Source organism: Saccopteryx bilineata, chromosome 1, assembly GCF_036850765.1.
Source record: "Saccopteryx bilineata isolate mSacBil1 chromosome 1, mSacBil1_pri_phased_curated, whole genome shotgun sequence".
NCBI classification, from domain to species: Eukaryota; Metazoa; Chordata; class Mammalia; order Chiroptera; family Emballonuridae; genus Saccopteryx; species Saccopteryx bilineata.
The window spans coordinates 105,168,708-105,190,066 of NC_089490.1; the positions used below are offsets into that span (position 1 = coordinate 105,168,708).

General features: G+C 48.8%; 2 protein-coding genes across 3 annotated transcripts in view; one reads left to right on the forward strand and one right to left on the reverse strand.

The window, feature by feature from the left end:
• Nucleotides 1–16,151, forward strand: part of STAB2 (stabilin 2) — a 165,526-nt gene extending 149,375 nt beyond the window's left edge. The window contains exons 60-69 of one of the 2 annotated variants that reach the window (XM_066263061.1): nucleotides 982–1,123; nucleotides 2,283–2,416; nucleotides 3,989–4,154; nucleotides 4,299–4,405; nucleotides 6,287–6,406; nucleotides 7,314–7,454; nucleotides 8,989–9,096; nucleotides 10,004–10,132; nucleotides 11,103–11,219; nucleotides 14,460–16,151. In XM_066263061.1, coding sequence (XP_066119158.1) covers nucleotides 982–1,123; nucleotides 2,283–2,416; nucleotides 3,989–4,154; nucleotides 4,299–4,405; nucleotides 6,287–6,406; nucleotides 7,314–7,454; nucleotides 8,989–9,096; nucleotides 10,004–10,132; nucleotides 11,103–11,219; nucleotides 14,460–14,510 — 1,215 coding nt within the window. In that variant the 3' untranslated portion in view covers nucleotides 14,511–16,151. Of the gene's footprint in view, nucleotides 1–981; nucleotides 1,124–2,282; nucleotides 2,417–3,988; nucleotides 4,155–4,298; nucleotides 4,406–6,286; nucleotides 6,407–7,313; nucleotides 7,455–8,988; nucleotides 9,097–10,003; nucleotides 10,133–11,102; nucleotides 11,220–14,459 lie in introns of those variants that run through there. The other variant, XR_010729508.1, reaches the window with a different exon arrangement.
• Nucleotides 16,152–17,184: 1,033 nt separating this feature from the next.
• The window catches only part of NT5DC3 (5'-nucleotidase domain containing 3), a 60,115-nt gene continuing 55,940 nt past the window's right edge, over nucleotides 17,185–21,359 (reverse strand). Inside the window, exon 14 of the mRNA XM_066263076.1 lies at nucleotides 17,185–21,338. Within this exon, the coding sequence (XP_066119173.1) occupies nucleotides 21,086–21,338 (253 nt within the window). The 3' untranslated portion in view covers nucleotides 17,185–21,085. The remainder of the gene's footprint in view (nucleotides 21,339–21,359) is intronic.

The window sequence follows — 21,359 nt, forward strand, 5'->3', positions numbered from 1 at the left end:
GTGGGAAAAGTGGTGAGATCCACATAAAGGCTATTGTTTCGTTAACAGGTGCCAGCACTCACTTCTTAGCCTTGACAAATGCACTGCAGTGATGTCAGATGTTTGCATTAGGGGAACCTGGGTGGAGAATACAGTATACGGGAAGAACTCTCTCTGCTTTCTTTGCAACTTGTCTCTAACCCTAAAATTATTCAAACTGAAAAGTTGATTAATAGCTAAAAGAGTTGGTAGGAAGTGGCAGGAAAACTGCAGGTTTGGGCACTGCCTCAAGTCTTTTCAGAATGGAATCAGCGCCCTATTGCCCTGTTTATCCAGTGGGCAGAGAAGATGGTGGGAGATGACGTCCACTGTGATTATGAACATGAACTTCAAGTCAGACAGCCTTCGAGCCTTAGCGCCTGGGCTTACATGCTGTGTAGCCAGGGGCTGGCTACCTTAATCTCCGTGATCCTCAGTATCTTCATTTGCAAAGTGGGCCTAATGATAATGCAGATCTCATAGGATTGTTGTGGGGGTTAAATGAGATCATTCATTGATTCAACTGGTGATCAAGCGCCTCCTATGTGCAGCTGCAGGGGCCAGCGATGGTCGCAATAAAACGCTTATATACAAGCAGAAGGAGAGGTGATGCTCCATGGAGAAATGAACACACAGGATGCCCTCAGAGAGCACCAAAGTCAGGAAGAACATAAACAGGCCAGGGCAGCAGAAGGGGTTGGGAGAGCTGCCTTATGTAGGGGCTCAGGGAGGCTGTCCCTCAGCAAGCGACAGTGAGCTGAGATGTAAAGGATGACATTTCATCATGCCCTGTGCAAACATGTGACATGGCAGTCACTTAATGCCCACTGGACAGGACAGGCATATATTCTTGATCCTTCTGAACATCTCCTGTGCTAGACGGTGACCCGCAGAGCACCTGAGGGCCCGGGGGCCTAGACGAGGGGCTTTATCACCTTACCCATCCCCCCCCACCACCACCAGGGCAGGCACAAGTGTGAATGCAAAAGTCATTACGTGGGAGACGGGATGAACTGTGAGCCAGAGCAGCTGCCCATCGACCGCTGCCTGCAGGACAACGGGCAGTGCAACGCCGATGCCAACTGCGCCGACCTCCACTTCCAGGGTCAGTGTGGCTAGAGGCTGTGGGCCCGATGCGCCTGGTCTACAGGCTTGGGAAGGGATCTGTGCAAAAGAAAAAATATTTTACATGTGAAATCTGTACGGTTTGGCAAACCATGTCATCCCAATAAACGTTTTTAAAGTAAAAACTTAAAAATAAAAGATTAGGGGTCACACAGCCCATGCCCAGTCCAGGACCCAGTGCCCAGCAGTCAGTGACTTCTGTGGTAGACAAGCGAGTGAACTCAGAACTGGACCCTGAGCCGTGAGAACTGGAAGGATGCTCAAAGGTCTTTCATCGTGAATTTTCCTGCTACTTGTTTTTCTCAAGTGGTTTAGTAATCCCTGCAAACCTTAACTGGATTTGACACCAAGGAGCATAGTTTAGGGCCCTGGTCAGCAAACTACGGCTCACAAGTCACATGTGGCTCTTTGGCCCCTTGAGTGTGGCTCTTCCACAAAATACCACATGCGGGCGCTACCTCAATAAGGAATGTACCTACCTATATAGTTTAAGTTTAAAAATTTTGGCTCTCAAAAGAAATTTCAATGGTTGTACTGTTGACATTTGGCTCTGTTGACATTTGGCTCTGTTGACTAATGAGTTTGCCGACCACTGGTTTAGGGTATAATAACAAAGTAACAAAGAGGAAGTACCTGCCACATGCAGAAGCAATTTCTTAGTAGTTCTTTTGATAGTAGCATACTGACTGGCATAAGCCCCCCATTACTTCCAAGGATGATTTGAATGGCTTATAATAAACCCACAGGTATAATAAAACTAAGAATTACAGAGGTACTATGAGGCCATCTTGAAATCTGATGGAAGAAAGCCATAAAGGGCCCATAAACCAGTTCTGGGCCAGGGCAAGCATTACTTAGAATAGCCAAAAGGTGGAAACAACCCAGGTGACCATCAACAAATGAATGGATAAATAAAATGTAGTCTATCCATGCAATGGATAGACTACATTTGAAAAGGAATGAAATTCTGATGCATGCTACAACATAAACAAACCTTAAAAACATTGCGCTGCATGAAATAAGCTAGACACAAAAGGACAAATGTGTGATTCTACATACAGAGACTTCTGCTTTGAATGTCCTTCAAAGTTCTCTGCAGGAAGTACTGAGCGGGGCGGGTCCTCTTCTTCCCTCTCTAGATACCACTGTTGGCGTGTTCCATCTACGCTCCCCACTGGGACAGTATAAACTGACCTTCGACAAAGCCAAAGAGGCCTGTGCAAATGAATCTGCAACCATGGCAACCTACAACCAGCTCTCCTATGCTCAGAAGGTGGGACCCCAGTTAGTGGGCACCATGCAGTCAGGGCCTGCTGGGGAGGAGCTACAGGCTCTTCTTTACAGGGGGACACTCAGGCTGTTGCCTTCTTGGAGGGGAGTGCAGGAAGCTCCTGGAGCTATAATAACAATTTGTCACATCAATTGGGTGTCTCCTACATGTCAGGCACTGTGAAGGGTAGTTTTTTGACATGACAGTCCATCCTTATAACATCCCTGGAGGTACAGATAGGGCAGCTGAGGCTCTGAAAGATCAAGTCATGTGTCCAGTGTGACTTAGCCAAGAAGTGGCAGAGCCAGTATTCAAATGTAGCTCTGACTCCAGAAGTCTGTTCTCAACCACGACATTCAACTGCCAAGGTGGAGGCACAGACCCCAAGTGCACACCTCACAGCTGGAGACCTGACAGAGGTCAGTGACCACCTGCCTGGGGCCTCCCGGAACCCACAGAGCCGTCGAGTTTCTCTGGACTAGTTGGATTTCTCTGTGTCTGGAGGGGCTGAGAAGTGGGGGTGGGCCCAGCTCTCAGCCACAGCTCAGTAGGAAGTGGGCCTCTGACCAGAGCTATTTTCTCAGCCTCAAAAACCAGAAGTCCTGGCCATTTGGAAAGGCTAGCACCTTGGAGTTACCTAGCGATCACTCAGTAGGAGCAGAGGAGGTAACTGCCTACACGGTATAATTTTAGGACTCTACCTCCAACTTATATCACTACCAAATCTCACGACATTTCCTCACACCTGATGTTTCTTTATTGAGAAACAGAGCCTTTGCTGCCAGGACCCAGCATTGGAGGGCTGGAATTTCTGCTCTCTCGCTTGCGGGTTGTGTGGCCTTGATCAAGCCATTGAAACCTCTGTCCTCCATGGCATGTTTGTATAAAGACTAAAGGTAATACGGCACAGTGACTGGCGTACAGTAGGAACTTGATTTTTAAGAGAGCTCTGAAGTAGACCGCCTGCGTTTGAATCTCAGCTCTGCTACGGGCTGGCTGTATGACTTTGGGTAACTTACTTAATTCCGCTTTACCTCCATTTTCTCGGTTATATTATAGGAAAATTTTTTAAGTTCCTATCTCAAAGGGCTGATGTGAGGGTTAAAGGTCTTGACATGTGAAAAGTCCTTGGATCAGAACCTGGCCCAGATAAGTTCTTAATGTGTTATGATGATGATGTTGGTGATCATGGTAAGGGTGATGATTGATGATGATAGTGGCCAATTAGATGATGATCAGTTAGAGTTCTGCAAATGCATAAGCAGAAGGATTTGCACCCAGGGGAAAATGGCTGAGACCAAATTCTGTCTAAAGAGCAGAGAGAGGAGAAATGAGTGTGAAGGACCCAGATACCTGTGATAAAGAGAGGGCACCGCTTTCATCTATCCAATGGCTCAATCAACAAACACTTAATGAGTACCTACTATGTTATAGGCAGAGGGGTACCAGGCAAAATGAGCCATGACCCCTGACTCCATAGAGTTTACAGTCTGAGGGCAGAATCGGACATTAACCAAAGGACTCTGCGACAAATAAAGCTGCAGCTGACCCGTGGCCACATCTGTATCCCTGCAGGCCAAGTATCACCTCTGTTCGGCAGGGTGGCTTGAGAGTGGGCGGGTTGCCTACCCCACAGCCTTCGCCTCCCAGAATTGTGGCTCTGGTGTTGTTGGGATAGTGGACTACGGGCTAAGAAACAACAAGAGTGAAATGTGGGATGTCTTCTGCTTCCGGATGAAAGGTAATTATCTCAGCTACACTTCAGATTCCAGGCCATACAGTGGCTGAGCCCTCCTCCGCCTGGCCGGCCAATCTCCAAGGAATGGGGTGGGCAGCCGAGCCACTGCCTCACTGGAGTGGGACCCTTTGTGCTCCTGCCTTCCAGATGTGAACTGTACCTGCAAGGTCGGCTACGTGGGAGATGGCTTCTCGTGCAGTGGGAATCTGTTGCAGGTCCTGATGTCCTTCCCCTCGCTCACAAACTTCCTGACGGTATGTACCATGTCTGCCCGTGTTCACCTCAGGGAAGGAGGGGTTGCCCCAAAGCAGGTATCAGAGAGGTGAGTCCTTGAAAGAAGGCAAAGGCTCACAGTCATGGCTAAGAGCACGGGCTCTGGACCACACTGCCTGAATTTGAAGCTTGGGTTTGCCACTTGTTGCATCACCTTAAAGTCGCTTTCTTCTCTGGGCCTCAGTTTTCTCATCTGCAAAATGAAGATGATGATGACAGCACTAACCTCACACAGTGAGAATTAAATGAGTCAGTATTTATAAAGCGCTTAGACCTGAGGCCAGCACATGAAAAGTGCGATGTAGGGTTAGCTGGTGTTACTATCTCTGCACCTAGAGCATCTTCAGGGTCTGGTCTGCAGGAATGAGATGCTCTTTGGTCTTCACAGACAGGTTGGGACACAGTGAGCTAAGCCGGCCTGGTGATCGCCCTGTGAACCAAGCTGTGAACACGGTGTCAGCTTGTATTTTGCACTGCACTTAATGTCTTGTCCACGGTCCACCAGTTATATCCAATGAAGAGAAAGCCCCAACTGGAGAAGGACTTGAGGTTGACTGATTAAAGATCTGAGCTAATAACAACAACAATAAGAAGAAAGCTAACATTTCCTGAGCATTTACTTTGCACTGAGCACTTTCAGAGCACTTTTCACTCAGTCCGCAGAATGTGAGCTCGATAAGGGGAAGGACTTTCTCTGCCTTGTGGCTTGTGTGTAGTGGATGCTCCATAAATCCTTGTTAGAAGGAATAGATCTTCATGCAACTTTATGAGGTCACTTCTGCTATTATTCTCATTTTGTAGATAAAGAAACTGAGGCTTAGCAAGGTCACGGACACAGCCAACAAAAATAGACTAGGCATAAATATAAGGCCTTCAGGATCAGGGCAGAAGTTAGACCAAGGACCCCAAAATGGTGAATCTGTCCACAGACCAATGGACAGAGATCCATCTAACTGGTATAAAAATCAGGGTTACCATTAATACTCTAAAGATAATCACCCAAACCAACATTTCTGCTATGGGGGAGCTTGGCGTGTGACAGCATTTCAGAGAAAAGACAGCATCAGAATAAAACCCACTGGCTATGTGCCCTTCAGCAAATTAATTAACTTCTGTGGGCATTAGTAGTCCTGTCTGCCCAATAACTAAGTTGAGCTGGGTAGTGTGATTTCTCATTAATTTGTTCAGTGAATATTCATTGAGCTTTTACTATGTGCTTGAGCTATATTAGTAAACAAAATAAACACACAGAATTAAGTAAACGGTATTGAATGCTGGAAGGTGATGTGTAGGGGAAAGTAGAGCAGGGAGGTGGGGTGGGGAGGGGAAGGACAGCACTAGTTTCCATTCTGCATAGAGTGATGAGGACAAGTGAGACATGCAGATCTGGGGGCAACAGATGAAAGGCAGGACTATCCCAGACTCATGGGAGCAACAGCGAGGAAGCCAGTGTGGCTGCAGCAGAGTGAGTGACAGAGAGGACAGCTGGGTTTGGGGTCAGAGGAGCTACAGTTGTCCAGTTTTGGGCCTCAGAGGTCATTGTAAGGACTTGGACTTTTCCTCTGTGTGAAGTGGGGGCCACTGCAGGGTTTTGACCATGGGAGACTTGAGATTTGATTTAACGTTTTAAAGGACTGTGCAGGCTGCCACGTTAAGAATGGTCTGTGCCGTGGCTGTGATTTAGGACCGCAGGATTCACTGAAGAAAGGAAAAGCATTCCTGAAAGTCTGTCAAGCTGCAGTCGGAAGCCCCTGAGTTGGGGCTAAGACCAGAACTATTCCCAGACAGGTGGTGGGATCCCCTCTGCCAGCCCAGTCCCTGCACACCGCGGGGCCATCTGATCACTCCCTTCTTCTCCCCAGGAAGTGCTGACCTACTCCAACAGCTCAGCCAGAGGCCGGGCGTTTCTGCACCGCCTGACTGACCTGTCAATCCGCGGCACCCTCTTTGTGCCACACAACAGTGGGCTGGGGGGAAATGAGGTAAGTTGGGTCTCTGGTGTCTGTGCTGTAAACTGATCCTTCTGAACAGTATCAGTTACCCATCACCACAATGCCATGTCACAGGGCACCTCAAAACTCAGTAGCTACATATTTATTTAGCTCTGACATCTGCCCATCAGCTGGAAGTGAGTTCTGGCTGTGGCCAGGCCTGCTCGCGTGTCTGAGACGGGCCGGCTGCCGGCGAGCTGATCTAGGCTGCCTAGTCCGGGCTCTGCGCGTTACAGGGCTCTCACCTCCAGCAGGCTAGCAGGGCAGGTTCTCACGGTGACGGCAGAACGTGGTCCTGCTAGCACTTTTCAAATCCCTGTCTGGTCACAGTGCTAACATGCCACTGGTGCAATTAAGTCACACACTGAGCTCAGAGCAGAGGGGGAGGCCCTCAGAGTTACATGGCAAAGGTCAAGGATACAGGGAGGGCTGAGGAACCAGAGCCACGGTGCAGCCAGCCCACCGCACCACGCCTCAGCACGCCAGGGCACAGAGGGGTGGCCCTGTTCACTCAGCCCTCCCGCCAATGGGTGTCCTGCAGGTCCTGAGGGCCCCAGGCCCCTCCCACCCACCCCCAGGGCTGAGTGGAGCATCTTCTCTGCCCACTCATTACCCACTCAAGACCCACTATTCCCAGGACACCACTGGGAAGCTCTGCCTAGATCATAAGGATGACTCTCAATGCCACATCCCAGCTAGAAGGGAACCTCTGGCTGAGCCCAGACAACCAAAAGCCTGAGAAAAACTTGACCTTTCCTGATGACCACACGAGGCCACAAGGCAGAAAAGCCAAGGCCATGAGAAGTGATGATATTTTTCCTGTGTCATCCTATCATCAAAAAGAAAAAATATTGCTTGGCCTGTAGAGACAACTCCCATGCTTCTCCCTCCCCCGCAGACGCTGTCTGGGCGGGACATTGAGCAGCACTTCTCCAACATCAGCATCTTTTTTTACAATGACCTTGTCAACGGTACCACACTGCGAACTCGGCTGGGAAGCCAGCTGCTCATCACCTCCGGCCAGGACCCGCGCCAACTGGTACGGAAAGCCTCCTGGGCTCACTAGAACTGGAGATAATGCATGCAAAGCTCCTGGCATACAGTAGGTGCTTAATAGATAGCAACTATTCGAATGTGAAAGGATACTCTAAACCTGCAGCATGGGGTAGGACTAGCTGCACACCACACTGTTAGGATGCCATTGCCTCTTAGGAAATAAGCCATTAGTGACTCCCAGCCTCAGTAGCCAATACTGAGGAACTATGAATGAAACCACTTTAAAGCTGTCTGATTCATCACCTTTGTCTCTGTCAGTGTCAGCCTGTCCCAGATGTTAACCTGTGAGTCTTGAAGTCAAATGACCCTGCTATGAAACTACTTCTGCCACTTGCTAGATATAGGAACTTAGACAAGCCATCTAACTTCCTCTGTGTCCCAACCTCCTCACCTGAAAAATGGGGACAATGATGGGATGTGTTGATGTTGATGGTGACAGTGACGATAGTGGTATTATTTTGTCAATGGTGATCATGGTGATAGTGTTGAGGTGATGGTACTGATGTTGATGATAATAGTGGTGGTGATATTAATGGTGATGGAGATGGTTAATATTTTTAAGATTTCATTTATTGACTTATTAGAGAGAGGAGAGAAAGGGGGTGGGGGAGGAGTAGGAAGCACCAACTCATAGTAGTTGCTTCCCACATGTGCCTTGACCGGGCAAGCCCCGGGCCTTGAACTGGTGACCACAGCATTCCAGGCCGATGCCTTATCCACTGCGCCACCACAGGTCAGGCTGGTGATGGTTATTTTGATGATGATGATGGTGGCGGTGATGGTTATAATATTAGACAAGGTGGTGGTGGTGGTGGTGGTGGTGGTGGTAATGATGACCATGACAACCATGATATCAATCATAGGCTTTTGTGGGAATTCAGTGAGTCAAGGATTGTGATGTGTGAGAACAGTGTCTGGCATATAGCAAATGTTAAGTATTACTTTCTAATTTTTACCTAATAAAAGATTTCTATTAATAAGATCAGCATTTTAGACCAGTGCTTATCACAATTTAACAGGCACTTAAGTCAGCTGCAACCTGTTAAAATGCAGGTTGTCATTCAGCAGGAGGAGTGTGGGGCCTCAGGTCTGTGTCTCCAGTGCACCCACAAGCCAGTGGGTCACATTTTGATCAGCAAGGGATTAGATCACTTAAAAATGTTTTTCTACAGTGTGGTGTGATGTTCACAGCAATGGATCTGGGGCCAGAGGCATGGGTGACCTTGGACAAACCATTTTCCTCCTGAACCCTCACCTATTGGACAAGTAGACTGGACAGATGACCCCTTAGCTTCTCTGAAGCTCTCAGATCAGTTGTTTGCACGAGGGCAACTCATGTGTTCTGGGCTGTCCAGATGGTGAGCAGCGTCCTGTGCTGCCTATTGGAGATAGGCCTGAAACGCAAGCTCTGAGACCCTAGGCAAAAAGAACAACTTGCTTCCATGGAAGGGCCACCATATGGGGAGAAAGAGCCAGGTGACCACCGATCTCCATCGGCCCTCTCCTCATTTCCCTAGGAGACCAGGTTTGTTGACGGAAGAGCCATTCTGCAGTGGGACATCTTTGCCTCCAATGGGATCATTCATATCATTTCCAGGCCTTTAAAAGCACCTCCTGCCCCAGTGGTGAGTATCCAGGCTTCCTGAAGAGGAGCCAGGAGGAGCCCAATGTCCAATCTCCAAGAGACAAACTTGCTGGAAGCTCTAAACACCCCTCCCCTGGAGACTGGAGGAGCCTCCCCCCAGCATGTGAGCTGGCCTCGGAGATGCCTGGCCCTGGTTCATGTTGCCCCCACTCCTGTGCATTAGCAAAACAACACCTGTCACCATTAATGCTTGTAAATGAAAGGGACAGGGTGGGCCAACAGAGAAACCACTGGAAGGGGAGTGAGAAATCCTGAGCCCCTCCACTTAAGAGCTGTGTGACCTCGAACAGGTCCCAGAACATCTCTGAGCCCCATTTTGCTTACCTACACAATTGGGGTCATAATGCCTTCCTCCCCGAGCTCTTGGGAGGACTGAGTTAATATAAAATAACTAGGACAGTCCCTGCCACACGGTACATGCTATGTAAGAGTTGGGTGGTTGGTGTTGTTCGTATCCTAACTTTGTTTAAAAGTATGAGGGAAGGGTGAGCACAGCGATGCTGGAAGTTCCACAGCACAGGAGGTGAGTGCACAAGTTCCAAAGTCAAGCTGGCCTCAAAGCCCAGCTCCACCACTCACTGGCTGTGTGATATCAGGCAAAAGCTTAACCTCTCTGTGCTTTGGTTACCTCATGTAAAAATGGAAACAATATTGATATTGTCCCTATCTCTCCAGGCCACATTTAAATGGATTATTTCATGTAAGGGGCATAGAACAAACTCTGGCAGTAGTTAAGGGCAGGTACATGTTAACCATTTTATCATTAACTTTATCCCAACTTGCTCCAAGATGGCCAGGCCGGCAAGAACGGGATTGGCTCCAGAAAACACCCCTCTTCGGGAAAGTCACCCGATTTCAGTACCTATCCCTCCCCTTTCTGTGTTCAGACTTCAGTCCACACTGGCTTGGGAACAGGGATTTTCTTTGCCATCATCCTGGTCATTGGTGCCATCGCTTTAGCTGCATATTCTTACTTCCGACTAAACAGAAGAACAATTGGCTTCCAGCATTTTGAGGTAAGAATGAGAGAAATGGGAACCTGGTGTTGAGGATTCTCTCTGCAGCCCAGCCTGGCCCCGGGCCACATCAGCTGGCTGGCTGCTTCCTGGAGGCCACCAGCTGCTGGGTGCATGCACGTAATTCCTGCCTCGGGGGTGGGGCCTCTGCTCCTAAGAGCAGCATGGCAGCAGAGAGCCCCTCTTCCAGGCTGAGACAGGGTTTGGTGAGGAGGGTGATGGGCCGCCAACAGCACAGACCCTTCGCCTCTATACTCAGAAGTCAATGCACCAGGGCCCAGGAGGTGCGCTCGCCCTGGAGGGCTCACGAGACAGGTGCCCACCCTGACTAGCGTGGGCCTCGAGGCTCAGTGGGAGGTGGGGGACAGGGTCGGGACCTGCACAGTGGGGCCTCTCGCCGCAGCCAGTAAAACACGTTTCACCCTGTTTGAACTGTTGAGCCCACAGTCAGCGGTCTTGGCTGACCGTGGGGTGACACAGCAGCTGGGCACCCTCCTGGCCTGTCCTCTCCTCCACAGCTGCCTCCTCCAGACAAGCCCGTGTAGAAGCTCCAGGGCAAAGCTCAGAAACATGACTTTTAGCATAAGTGTACACGCTGCACAAATCCTTTGAAATTAAGTTTAAAAACAGGCAAAAACACTCCAGGATGATGGAAGTCAGAACAGCAGTTATGCTGGGTGGGACCGTGTAATGCAGGGGGGGGGGGGGGGGGGGGTGGAGAGTATTTCCTGAGAAGGGGGGAGATGGAGATGCCCTGTGTGTGGATTTGGGTGGTGGTCACTCCTGGGTGGACATTTTAAGAGGTGATGGAGCTGAACACTTAAGATTGGTGCATGTTCAAGTACCATTTAAAAGAAAAAGGTCCCCAGGTAGAGGTAGGGGCGGGGTCTGCTTTACCGGCCCATTGGGATGAGATGCTCCTGCCCTGGGGACTCCCGGCTCTCAGCCCTGGTGCCTGTCTACCGAGCAGTCTGAAGAGGACATTGATGTCACAGCTCTTGGCAAGCAGCCGCCTGAGAACATCGCCAACCCCCTGTACGAGAGCGCGACCTCGGCTCCCCCAGAACCTTCCTACGACCCCCTCACGGTGAGTCTGCATCTCTCACCCAGGAACAGGTCCCCTGGGGCACCGGGGAACGACGTCTTTCAGCAAACCTCAGTGGGCAGCTTCAGACAAACAAGCCTACAAGCCGCCCTTGCAAGTGGAGGGTAGCCGTGTGGTTGTCAGTGCCCCTGGGTTCTTTCGGGTGAGTGATAGAAGCCCCGGCAATGAGAGGTAGGGGAGAGCCAGAGGTTCCCCACGCCAAGCTCATCATCAGGTGACACGTCACAAGAAGAAATGGGCTAAATTCTGCCACATTTATGAGATGGCTGCTACAAAATAAGACATGGAGCCTTTCTTTAAAACAGTGGTTCTCAATCTTTCTAATGCTGTGACCCCGCAATACACCAAAAAATAATTTTGGTGGCTACTTCATAACTGTAATTTTGCCACAGTTATGATTTGGAATGTAAATACCTGATATGCATTATGTATTTTCCGATGGCTTTAGGCGACCCCGCTGGGGTCGCGACCCACAGGTTGAGAACCGCTGCTTAAAAAGGTGTTTCCTCTGGTTCTACTTTAAGCTTGTGTTGAGCTTGTTGGTTCAAGATGGTTCTGCCCGTTCTCAGAGCTGCTGCTCGCTTTGGGGGCTTTGTTCCCTTGACGAGCTCTTTTACATCAAGGGGTGTGTGCTCTGCCCTGGTTTTCTGAGAGGGGGGCGCTCATTTCTGGGTGATCCTTGAGCTTAGATGGGGCCTCTACTGACCTCAACCCAGGGGGACCCTGTGGCAGGGGACCCCATTCACACTCAGTGTGGAAGGTACACCCCACCTGTATTACCACGTCTGGACTGAGAAGCTGGGGATAAAATGTAATACTTCCTTTTATATAAAGATAAAAACTGACAGCCATTGTGCTGAACGCCTTTTTGTACCTCAGCAGACTAAGCAGATGGCATTACTTGGGTCCAGGGAAAACATGTGGATCTTAGCTTGTGTGGGTCTAGCACCTTCCTGCAATAGTAACCAAAGCCAGAGAGCTAGAAGCATTGTCTCTTGTGTGGACATATGCTGTCCGTTCCCACACTGTATTATGGCTGTTGAGTTTTTGTAAGTTGCACTGAAACAACACAAAATATTTCATTGCATCATTGTAAGCTTGGATAGTACGATAGATGTTACTTTTCTGCAGTGAACCCAACAAATCCCTTGTGGTTTTTCTGAGTGCCTCTGGTAGCAGGTGTACTATCATTGCAACAGCCTGAAAAGTAGCCAGATCATAAATCCTATTTTGTTTTTTAATCAAACCTGTGTAAGTGTTTCTATTCCAAATTGCAAGGGTAAGTTTGGCTAGATTGCATTTATTAATATTTTATTTCTGCAAGCATTATGTTGAAATCAACCTCATTTGAAAAGCAGAGGAGAAAAAGTGGCCCACCCTGTTCAGTGTGCTCCATGCTTTCTCAGCACTGTGCACAAGATATTCACCTGAGGCAGGTGAGGGAGTATCCTAGGTGCAGGACCAGCTAGAGTTTGTACTCAGACCAGGTGACAAAAACGTTCCAGTAACAGGAATCCTAAGCCAACAGTGCCATCCCCAAAAGTGACATGCTAGAATCTCATGCCTTTAATATTGGGGGGGTGGGGGGGAGTGCCTATAGAATGTGTGTAGCGAACCCAGACAGCTTGAACACATCCATTATGCCGGTTAACAAGGTCTGGGTGCTGATGAGAGCTAAAGACAGTGAAAAGCTTGGGGTGGCTGACCCCGGAGCATGGCTTCTGATGGACTCCCAGATGCTCAAGGGCCACCCCTGGCTCAAGATGAACGTTCAACCTAAAGGGAGTTTTATAGTAATCAATATGAATAGTCACTCTTTGTGGGGTGCATATACCTTCCTTAATGTAGTATCTAATTTAATCCTCACACCTATTAGCATTCTTGATAGATGAGGAAACTACAGCAGAGTTTAGGTGATCTGTCCCGGGCACAGGAGTTTCCAACAGCAGTGACTGTCCCCAGAACAGGGGCCTTCAGTGCCACACTGTACTTTAGGCTTCAAGGGAGGAAAAAGTTTTCCTTCAACCCTCTTAGGATTCCTGGCTGGGTCTGAAAAGTGAACTGACAAAGAGATTCACAGAGAAAAAGCATACAAATTGTACTGAATGTCTGCATGTAAAATGAGAGGCTTCACAAGAGAATGAAGACCCGAAGCAGTGACCAGAGCAGGAAGAGTGTCTGCCTTTTAGACAGAGAAACGATATATCTGTGAAGAACTGACAAGACAAAGAGGTTTGGGGGGGGTCCTTAGGTGAAGAAGTAACTGGGAAGATTCAGTCACTTCAACAAGGTTTGTTTGTCCTGATTTCCTGGCCCCAAATTTCTCATCTCTGGTGCTAAGATCGTCATCTTTCCTCCCAGTACAAGGAGGGGACCTTCCCATGGGAGTTCTATGACCTGTTTCAGAGAAGATGGAGGAGGGAGTGGAAGAGTTCAGAGTGACCTTCCTGCTTCTGCTGGCTTTTTTTTTTTATTCCTCCCATTTAAGAAATTTAATACGCCAAGGTGCCATAGTTTGGAGTAGCATGTCCTGAACCCCATCTAGGCCTCTGACCAATGGCCAAAAGAAATGCACAACCGCCTGACCAGGCAGTGGCGCAGTGGATAGAGTGTCGGACTGGGATGCGGAAGGACCCAGGTTTGAGACCCCAGGATAACCAGCTTGAGCATGGGCTCATCTGGCTTGAGCAAAAAAGCTCACCAGCTTGGACCCAAGGTCACAGGCTCGAGTGGGGGGTTACTCAGTCTGCTGAAGGCCCGCGGTCAAGGCACATATGAGAAAGCAATCAATGAACAACTATGGTTTCGCAACAAAAAACTGATGATTGATGCTTCTCATCTCTCTCTGTTCCTGTCGGTCCCTCTCTATCCCTCTGACTCTCCTCTGTCCCTCTAAAATAAATAAATAAATAAAAAATAATTAAAAAAAAAAAAAAGAAATGCACAACCTGGCCCTGACTGGATGGCTTGGTTGGCCAGAGCATCATGCTGAATGAAGCACAGAAGTTGTCAGTTCGATCCCCAGTCAGAGCACATATAGGAACAGATCAATGTTCCTGTTGTGTCTGTCTCTCTCTCTCCTTTCCTCTCTCTCTAAAATCAATAAAATAAACATTGAAATTTTTTTTTTTTTTAAAAAGAGGAAATGCTCAACCTGGAACAGTTCAACAAGTGGGAGGTCCTGGGCCCTGCCCGTGGGTTTCACTGGCCTCTCTTTTCCAGGACTCTGAAGACCAGCTGCTGGAGAGCAGTGACCCCCTGGGAGCGCTGTAGGGCCCAGACCTGGGCCGCCAGCCCTCACCCACAGCCATCCGGGCCCCTGCACCAGCTCCTCTGTCAACTGTGCAGCCTCAGCCCCGGCTCCCTGGGCGGAACATCGGGTCCTCTAACTGTAGGAAGCGTGAAGCACTCAAGACGTACTTCATCTCTTTGGTTGATTTGGGGGATTCTTTTATTTCTGTGGGTGAGGGGCCATGTGAAATTAGCCACCAACTCAGGGGGACTGCTCCCTCCTCTGACCTGTCGCTGTCCTTCCTGTGTACCTTCTGATGGCACTCACTACATTCTACCCAACTCAGTGGTAACTGTGACCCTGACTTCTTTCCCCGTCAGGCGGCGAGCTCCCGAAGGCAGGGGCTCGCCAACTCTGTCTTGTCTCTCAGCTCTGAGCACAGTGTCTGGCACATGGAATGTGCCCCATAAACATTTATGAAACAGCAATAAATTTAGTGGAACAAATCTAGCGTTTTGAGAAACAAAAATACTGTTTGCCGCAGAAGGGGTCAAGCTTGGAAGATAAAATTCACTTGTTTGACCTAAATAGGGTCTTTTGGGCGCAAGCATCCGCCTTATGACTGATTTCTTAATTCTGCTTTGTTTGCGTATGTATTAAGAAGACATGATAACCACATGAGACATCACTTCCCAACCACTAGGATGGCTGTAATCAGACAGGCAGACAATAACAAGTGCTGACTAGGATGTGGATAAATTGGAGCCCTCATACGTTGCCGGTGGGATTGTAAAGTGGTGCAGCCACTGTGGAAAAGGTTAGCAGTTCCTCCAAAAGTTAAACACAAAGTTACCACTTGATCCAGAAACATCACTCCAAAGCATTTACCCAAGAGAAATGAAAACATGTCCACATAAAAACTTATATGTGTATCTACACATATTCAGAGGAGCATTATTCATAATAGCCAAAAAAACGGAAGCAACCCCAATGCCCATCAGCAGATGACTGGATGACCAAATTGTGGTACTGGATATCCTATAACGGAATGTCATTCCACCCTAAAAGGGAGCTAAGTACTGAAACACACAGCGACATGGAGGAACCTTGAACATATTATGCTAAGTGAAAGAAGCCAGACGCAAAAGACCACATATTGCGTAATTCCAAGTAGATGAAATTTTCAGAATAGGCAAATTCAGAAACAGAAAGTAGAGTAATTAGTGGTTACCGGTGACTGGGGAAGGGAAGCATGGAATTAACTGCTAAGAGGTGTCGTTTCCTGTTTGGTGATGAAAACGTTCTGGAATCTTAGCGGTGATACACAGGACTCTCCGTGCACTGCAGAATGTCCACGACACCAGGCTCCTGCCCTCACGATGCCAGGAGAGACCCCCATGACCGAGACAACCGAACACCCTGCAACCCACCTCCAACATGTCCAAACGTCGCTAGGGGGGCAGTACTGGGCTGAGCACGGTGTCTCTGTGGGGACAGAGAAGCGACAGGCTGGGCTAAGCAGATCTCAGATTCCTCTTTGTTGCCCTCAGAGCCCACATTACTTTGTCCCCCATCATCAGGCTTTTAGCTGAGCCAACTCCGAAGTTCTGGAAGCCCCACAGTGTCTTGTAAGCTTGTCACAACTCCAGGAAAGGGAAGAAGTCCCAGTTTCAGGCAAAGGAACACCTTACCATCTCTTCTAGGACGACATGCCATGGTGGGAAAAATGCCACGTTTCCAGGACATCGCTCCCCAGAAAGTGAGGGACAGATGTGCTAGTGGGTCCACCAATACCGCCATCACAGGTACCAAAGGGCAAGTGACGGGAAGGAACCACAGCAGGCTCTCCGTGGGAAAAGTGAATGACACAAAGGTCCCAGCACGAGAGGTCAAGTATATCAAAGTGTTTAAATACAAACACACACACACATGGGCACACATATGCTTAAACACTTATTTTAAAAAAAGCTCTTCAAAATATTGAAATTTATCCAAAACCCAGTAGTGATTTGATCATAACACTCATCCCTAATTCAGTATTATTTTCTTCCCTTAAATCACTGCATCCAATTCCCAGCTTTCCAGGTAATCTGATGGCAGACAAACATGTTGATCACCACCTTTTCCCTGTTTCTCAAGGAGGGAATTATCTGAGGGAAAAAAATTCCAAGTGGGTTCCCTGCTGCCCACCTACAGCTAAGCTCACACCATCTTTCCATCTGCGGCTTCATGACAGTCTCCAAGCTCCAAAAGCAAGCAGTGTGCTTTGCTGGCCACGATGGCACGAGGGTGGTGAGACAGGAACCCTCAATCTCCCACCCCTTTCATAGGCGTACTTTTTGGTTGTGGTTTTATTAGAATTTGTTATGACTTCGCCACTACCTTAAGCACACAAAAATCAATGACTTACAATCAACTGGATGACACGGTTATTTTATTTAGCAACAAATTAACATGTAACAAAATCAACATTTCCAATAAATAGCAAATTCACATTCAGAATAAATAGTAGGTCTACCTAGTCTGCATTTACGGTGCCTGCTCCCACAGAGGCACAATGTGTCATTCTACTAAACAACTAGAGAACAGTTTCCTAAGACAGTGGTCAAGCCTGCAGGGCCAGCAAAGTGCAGAAGCGCAGGCACGGGGTGGGTCCCCAGAAAGCAGACACGAGATGGAGAGTCACGTGCAGGAAGTTTATGGGGTGTGTTCTGGGATCCACACCTGGAAAGGGAAGGGAGGGGAAGAGAAGAGAGCTGCTCAGAAAGGGGGTGCAACCTCATCCGAGGCAGGCTTTCCAGCCGGGGAAAGTCCCAGAGAGGGCTGACCGCCCCCAGGACTACATCCTTCAGTCCTAAAAGGTTATCTGGGCAGCCGAGCCCATCACCCAGGGCAAGCATGGTCACAAGTAACTACAATGAGAGGTATATTCAACTGGTGCCTGAGCCTGACAGCTCAATTACACGGGACAATGCCCTGTGCTAGACACAGTGTCTCACCACTGGCCCCGTAAGTAAATGTGCCTAGAGAGTCCAGGGAGATACGGTACACTTACCTACAGAACTCCTTCCTACTATCTGCACCCACTATCGGGTTGCGGCAAACGACCACCTGAGAGCCAGTGTAGCCTGCAGCCCGTTTTTATAAATCAGACTGTAATCAAACAGAGCTGTGTCCTTCCCCAGAGCAGCAGCAACAGAAAGTGGTCTGCAGAGCCAAAAATACTCTCTGACCCTTAACAGGAAACCTTTGCTGAAATTAAAGAAATTTCACCCTCTTTCCTTAACCCATTAGGGTGTTGAAGGTTAGCTGACCTTGGAGCCAAGGTCCCAAATGTTAAGGCAAATAAAAGAGAGAATTGGCACAAGAGGAAACTAATAAGAGGGCAAAACATAGGCTCCCTTGCAGTTGAATAGAGCAATCAAAGAGCCCCGTCTCTAGCCAAATTTAGTTTTACAGCATTCTAGACAAGGGTCCCCAAATGGCTTTTTGGCAGCAAATGAGCATTCACACAGTAGATTTCAGTTCCAGCACTCTGAAGCAGCTCTCAACTGCTTCAAAGGTCTTCTAGAGGAAGAGGGAGGAAAGCCACTTATATTATCCAAAGCTAAATTAGCAAGGAGGAAAGACAACTTTTCATTTCCCCTTTGCAATAATGAAGAGGGCCCATGCAGCCAAAGCAACTAGCAATTTAGCCTGAGACGCCCCCGAATCAGTAACAGGTGGTTTATGTTACTTGGCATTAATGGCCAGGGGCGGCTATGCTAGGAGGAAAGTGGGAGCTCTAAGCCAGACTCCTAAAATACCTTAAAAGCCAGGTTTCTCTACAGAAGCAGCTCTGGAAAACCAATTGCTCAGGTCCCTTCCCAGGCGACCTGCGCGGGTGCCACGCGCCTTCCATCGGCTGGCATGGGTTGGCCCTGGACTACGAATTTCAATACTAAAAATGGAAAATGTTTTTTTCTTAATGTGCAAACTAATTGTACTCTGTTTACTTCCGAAATTGTTATTTTGAAGGGTGGAAAAGAGACTCACTTCCCTTGTACCAACGTTCGCCAGCGTGGGCACCAGAGAACGCTAGAGAGAACAAAATGCCCGTGCGGTGTGCCCACTCCCAGCTGAGTCCTGAGAGTGGCTGAGCGCAGACCCCGGGGGACGCCTCTGTCCTTCACGAGGACGCGCTGTCCTGACCCGTGCTGCTGGCCCGGCACGCGTCGGCCGTGGGCTGGACACACGCTTGGGAGCCCTGCTGAGACAGAGGCCAGGCTTCTGCCATGGGGCAGATCCCAATACTGCCGTGTCCCACGGCCCAGAGGCTGGAGACTCATTGATGATAAACGGTGCGATTCATTAATCATACCCAGAAAATGCATTTCTCCTCCGAGGGCTGGCTCACGCAACCCAGATACCCATGAAAGCAGGTTTTAAAAATGGTCTACTTCATTCTTGAGTAAACAAAACATACTGTAACTGGCACCAAGGAGCAATCCAATGACTATCTGATTTGATAAAAACTAAGAAATTAAAAATAATAATAACCACTTCCTCACTCAGCTTCTCCACAACGAAAGCCAAAAGCACCAGTGTGTCCTTTGAGGACCCGACACCGAGTGACATAGCACTCCTTAAATGCCAGATTTCAATGAACTCTGATGCTTAAGACACCAGGAGCTAACAAACAGTAAACAAAAGGCCTACCCCATTCCAGAAAAGGAACGGACCACTGTGCTTATAATAAAATTTAGCAGGAAAAAAAGGGGTCTAAGTGATTGGGCTACCGGGTCTAAGTCAGTGGTAGTCAACCTGGTCTCTACCGCCCACTAGTGGGTGTTCCAGCTTTCATGGTGGGCTCTAGCGGAGCAACCAAGGTATAAATAAAAAGATAGATTTAACTAGAGTAAGCTGTTTTATAAAGATTTATTCTGCCAAACTTAGCAAAAATCCGACATAAAGTACTTGGTAATAATTATTATTATATGCTTTAACTTGCTGTAACTCTGCTTTATAAATTTTATAAAGTAAAGTTACTTCCCTACTTTATAAGTCACCACTACTGTGGAACCAATGGGCGGTTAGAAAATTTTACTACTAACAGAGATACAAAAGTGGGCAGTAGGTGTAAAAAGGCTGACTACCCCTGGTCTAAAGGGTCACCTTCACTATCATAGTTAAGCACGAGGAGGTACTACAAGTAAAGCCCCATTATCACAAGCGGCGTTACAGAGCATGCTGCAGAACTTGCTGTTTCTGTCTCTGGCAGGCAGCCTTTGGGATGCTAGCATTTTGATACACTGATTACAATAAAGACACTGAATTAGCAAGTACTCTTCACAAGGCCCCTTCCTGTGCCTGCCACACATTAGGTTTAAGGATATACGGTGTCACCTGCATTGTTCTTAGAAAGACATGAGCAATACTGTTAGCTAAGTCATTACTAACCCTTCTCTTCATTGGAATGCCCTTTAACCTCTCCCGCCTTAAATGCAGACACCTAAAGCAACCCCCCCTCCCCCCCCCCCCCCGCCCAGGCTCCCAGAATAGCCACATAAAAGTGGCAGGAAAGAAAGCCAAAGGGAGCCAGGGGTGAGGTGGCTAAGCAGTGAGGGCTGCCTCCCTCCTCCCCTGCTGAGAGGAAGCCCTCTTCTCCCTGGTAACTCCTGAGTGAGGCAGGCACACGTCTGTTGCCCTCCAGAAAGGTTTCTGGTCATGCCTACGTTTTAGCCAGATGCCAACACAACCTAGTGAGGGTCATGACATGGCATTTCATTACAAGGATTTTTTTTTTCTGTTGTCCAATGAGCACAATGCTCGGGTCGCATTTTCAGGGGACCCACCACCAAGCATGGGCGAAGACCAGCTTGTTTAACTCAGCATCATTCTACATAGTCTGCTCTGCCAGCTGGAAAGGGAACCAGAGCTCTCCTCTCCTCCTCTGGGGAAAGGGAGGACCCGCCCACCCCCTGCGGCACCATCTATCCTTCCCCTGCACGGGGCAGGACACAGGAAGCGGATACTGAGGACATCCAGGGCTGAGGACTTGCACCTCCTCTTGACCTTTCTCTTTTCTCTCACGTGACACACCAGAGCACCAAAGCCCTGGTACCAGATGGCTGGGAATTGGCTGCTGTTTGGGGATCGCTTCTGCTACTTCCTGAAGGATTACGTCCTGCAGAGCTCACTGAGTATCAGCTCTCCGTGAGCAGCTCATCGCTGCACTCCACCGTGCCCCCACCCTGCCCTGTTCCCAGTGCCCGGCCTGTGAATGTTCAGTATGTTTTCCAGGGAAGAGTCAGGAATAGTTTCAAAACTTCACCTGCTGGGATACGAAGATAGCATCAAGAAGTCTCCCCGGTCCCTGAAAAACCGTCACCACTCACAGTACCTCGGTCAACAAGACTGATCACAGAGTTTCCATGCGAAGCTTGCCTTTCAACCCGATGTGTGCAGATGGCGGGACAGGTGTACTGCTGGCTTCTGTCTTAACAACCTGGGGGTAACCCCCAGAAAGTACGAAATAAATATCAAAACCCTCATATCCACACACAGTCAACCCTGTGGTGTCCGCCCAATCCGGGGCCAGGGCTGCTTCTGGCTTTGTCCACAGGTGAGCACCGGGTTACTTGGCCTGGGCCTCCTGCAGGAGGGGCAGTCTGCAGGTGGGGGGCGCGTCGGACCACGCGGGGAGTTCGTGCTGCAGCGGAGTCCTCCTGGGGTAGAATGTGTGGCTGACGTCGTAGTTCAGCAGGCAGCTCAGAGACGCCATGTAGATGTCAGCAAACCGCGACAGGCGCCTCAGGAAGTAGGTCGGGTTCTGGTCTGTGCGGAACAAGCTTCCAAATTGGGCATTGAAGAAACTTTTGGTCATTTCTCTGAAGAAGCAAGAAGAGAGG